Genomic DNA, 3,404 nt, shown 5'->3' on the forward strand with positions numbered 1-3,404 from the left:
AGCTCCTTGGAGAACCCCAGCCCCATCACATCGGGGTCCCCCAGCTCCTTGGAGACCCCCAGCCCCACCACAGCGGGGTCCCCCAGCTCCTCGGAGACCCCCAGCCCCATCACATTGGGGTCCCCCAGCCCCTTGGAGACCCCAAGCCCCATCACAGTGGGGTCCCCCAGCCCCTCGGAGACTCCCAGTCCCTTGGAGACCCCCAGCCCCATCACATTGGGGTTCACCAGCCCCTCAGAGACCCCCAGCCCCATCACATCGGGGTCCCCCAGCCCCTCGGAGACCCCCAGCTCCTTGGAGAACCCCAGCCCCATCACATCGGGGTCCCCCAGCCCCTTGGAGACCCCCAGCCCTGCCGCAGTGGGGTCCCCCAGCCCCTCGGAGACCCCCAGCTCCTCGGAGACCCCCAGCCCCATCACATTGGGGTCCCCCAGCCCCTTGGAGACCCCCAACTCCTTGGAGACCCCCAGCCCCATCACATCGGGGTCCCCCAGCCCTGCCGCAGCAGGGTCCCCCGGCCCCTCGGAGACCTCCAGCCCCATCACATCGGGGTCCCCCAGCCCCTTGGAGACCCCCAGCCCCATCACATCGGGGTTCACCAGCCTGTCCCAGCCCACCAGCCCCATCACAACAGGGCTCAGTGGTCTGTCCCCATCCTCTGGCCCTTTGGGACTCACCAGCCCCGGCACATTGGGGTTCACCACCCTGTCTGGGTCCTCCAGCCCCTTGGAGCCCACCAGCTCCAGCCCTTCAGGACTCAGCAGCCTGTCCAGGTCCAGCAGGCTCATCATGTTGGGGTCCACCAGCCCTTCGGAGTCCACCAGCCCCATTTCCTTGGAGCACACCAGCCCCGATGACTCCAAGGACACCAGCCCCCTGGTTGACCATGACTCCTGGCCATCGGCGTACGGCCTTTCTGAGGACGTGGACACCTCCGGCTATGCCAGGCCCACCTCGCAGGCAGCACGCGGACCATCTCCTCCGGCTGTCGAGAGCTTGCACTGGGAGGAGGCCACGGACAACCAGCTCAGTACAAATATAGCTTTATTTGTAATATTTTACAGCAAAAAGGAGGAATTAAAGAGCGGGGCTCAAAGCTGGTGTTGGCTCAAACGCCGCTTTGAGAACAGCCGCAAAGAGGCTCCCGCTGGGAGCTCTGGGCAAGACCCCGCTGTCGGGAGCGGAGCCGAACGGTCCCTGCGGCGGTCCGAGGCCGGATCCCGGTGCGTCCGGCTTGGTGCAAGCCCTGCGCCGGGCTCGCGGGTCCCCCGTCGCCTCCCCGTCGTCACAAGAGGCTGCAGACGAGGGACTCGATCCGGCTCCTCTTGCGCCGCCGGCGCGCAGCCGGCTCCGCCGTGGGGCTGGGAGGGAGCAAAGCCGGCGGCGGCATTACCGCGGTCCGGGGGCGCCCGGCCCGGCGGGATGCAGCCTACGGAGCACCGGCGATTTCCCGGCGGCCACCCTCAGACCTGTTCCCCTCGCTACGGTGGGAAGCGGTCGGGATGTGGATGCTCCGGGGCCCCAAACCCTGCATGCGGGGCGTATCCGGCTTCGAGCCCCCCTCGTCCCCGGGGTGCAGCCCTCCCGGCCGCTACCTTCGTGGGTGCTGGCTCGCGTTCCCCCGCGGCGCCGCCAGCTCCGGGGCCTGCGCTCCCAGCCGGAGSGGGTCGTGCTCGCCGGCGCCTGCAAAATGCAGCGGTGCAAATGCAGCTGCGTTTTTAAGGGAAGGCTTATTCCCAGCCAGGGCTGCCTGAAGCTTTTTCTCTTTCACCAAAGGACTTTTTGCAGGTTTTTTTTTTCCTCCTACTTACGTCTTGGCGACAGCCGGAGGCTCCCGTTTGGGAAACAACTGCAGAAAAAGTCCACGTTATCCAATATAACCCCGTGCTCCCTTTCTTCCATGAGGTCTCCGCTTCCCAAACCAGGAAAACGTGAAGAAATGCGGCCCTGAGGTTTAACGATGTGAAAATCCCCCCCCACCCTGTTGTATCCCTGCCAAACTGCGCTCGGCTCCCCAAATTCTGGTTTGAGCTGCCGTGACACCTACGCTCCCCGGTATTACGCAGCCTTGAAGAAAATCTAGCATGTAGCAACAGCCAAAACTATTTTCGTCCCCTATTTGAGTCGTAGGTGCTGTCACTGCTACATTGCAATCGCTGTTCCGTATCTTTCTCCTGTGTGTATGTATATAAACTTATATATAAAATACAACACGGGTGCTGATCTTCAAGCCCCCTCGAGCGATGCCACTCGCTGCGCCGCGTTTGCACCGCGATGGGCAGGCTGCAACTGGTGAAGCCCCTGCGATGAGCCGCTTCCGTGCTCGACTCCCCCTCGCCCGCCTACCTGTTAGCGTGGGGCCGGCCGGGACGGCCTGGAGCGGCGCTGGATGCATCCGCCTCTTCGGAGAGCTGGCGCGCGAGCGCGGCGCGGCGGCGCGGGTCTCCGGGCTGCGGCACGGCTCCGGCAGCCGGTCCTGCGGCGCGGGGGGAGACGGGCAGATAGGCACCGCGGTACCGGCCCGTGCTTAAACCTCGGCTCCGGCAGAAATTCACGGTGGGGCTTGAGTGAATCAGTTGGATTTTAATTTGCAAGCTGGGTTTTGATTTGCAAGCGGGATTTTGCTTTGCACGGCTGGATTTTGATCTGCAAGTGGGATTTTGCTTTGCATGGCTGGATTTTGATCTGCAAGCGGGATTTTGCTTTGCAAGGCTGGATTTTGATCTGCAAGTGGGATTTTGCTTTGCAAGGCGATGCTGTTTGGTTCTCCGCTTGCTGCTTGGCAGATGTTAGCGAGGGACTGACTATATTTTACCCTGCTCCTCTCCTCCCCGCTGCCTCCCCGCTCCTCTGCCCAGCAGAAGGCGACATCCCCCCGTATTTCTGCTGATTTCTGGCTGATCCCAGTTTCCGGAAGGTGCAAAATCCCTCTCCGAGAACGTGGTCCGACCGAAGCGGCAGGGCTCCGGCCACGGTGCTGGGACCCCAGAGCGGCTGCGATAGCGATGCTCTCCGCTCCCCCTTACCCGACGGCTTGGGCCGTGCTCCCTGCGGCCACTGTCCGGAGGCGGCTGCCTCCCTTTCCCGGTGGGACAGCGGCTCCCCGGCCTGCGCTCCCCCCTCGGAGACGCTGGGGTCAAGGGCAGGCGGATTCGTCTCACGGACGACGCGCTGCGGCGTGGAGCAAAACCGCCCCTGCTCGGAGACCAGTGCTCCTGCCGGGAAGGGTCTCTGCGGAGAGATACGCGGGGAGAGGCTGGAGCCACCGCCAGGATGGGGATGGGAAAGGACCGGCCACGGAGACGGGAGTGAAGGTGGCTGGATGGGGAGGTGAGAAGAGCCGGAAAACCTCGGGGACGGGGCAGGCGGCCGGGGGCTGGCGGGAGGGAGGGATGCTCCGCTGT

General features: G+C 64.1%; 2 protein-coding genes across 2 annotated transcripts in view; both read right to left on the reverse strand.

The window, feature by feature from the left end:
- Nucleotides 1-830, reverse strand: part of NAXE (NAD(P)HX epimerase) — a 4,511-nt gene extending 3,681 nt beyond the window's left edge. Inside the window, exon 1 of the mRNA XM_026073851.1 lies at nucleotides 30-830. Coding sequence (XP_025929636.1) covers nucleotides 30-830 — 801 coding nt within the window. The remainder of the gene's footprint in view (nucleotides 1-29) is intronic.
- Nucleotides 831-1,591: 761 nt separating this feature from the next.
- The window catches only part of TTC24 (tetratricopeptide repeat domain 24), a 3,684-nt gene continuing 1,871 nt past the window's right edge, over nucleotides 1,592-3,404 (reverse strand). The window contains exons 5-6 of the mRNA XM_026073852.1: nucleotides 3,027-3,231; nucleotides 1,592-1,683 (exon numbers count right to left, since the gene is read on the reverse strand). Of these exons, the coding sequence (XP_025929637.1) occupies nucleotides 1,592-1,683; nucleotides 3,027-3,231 (297 nt within the window). The remainder of the gene's footprint in view (nucleotides 1,684-3,026; nucleotides 3,232-3,404) is intronic.

This window comes from Apteryx rowi, unplaced genomic scaffold (assembly GCF_003343035.1).
Source record: "Apteryx rowi isolate R43461 unplaced genomic scaffold, aptRow1 scaffold_379, whole genome shotgun sequence".
NCBI classification, from domain to species: domain Eukaryota; kingdom Metazoa; phylum Chordata; class Aves; order Apterygiformes; family Apterygidae; genus Apteryx; species Apteryx rowi.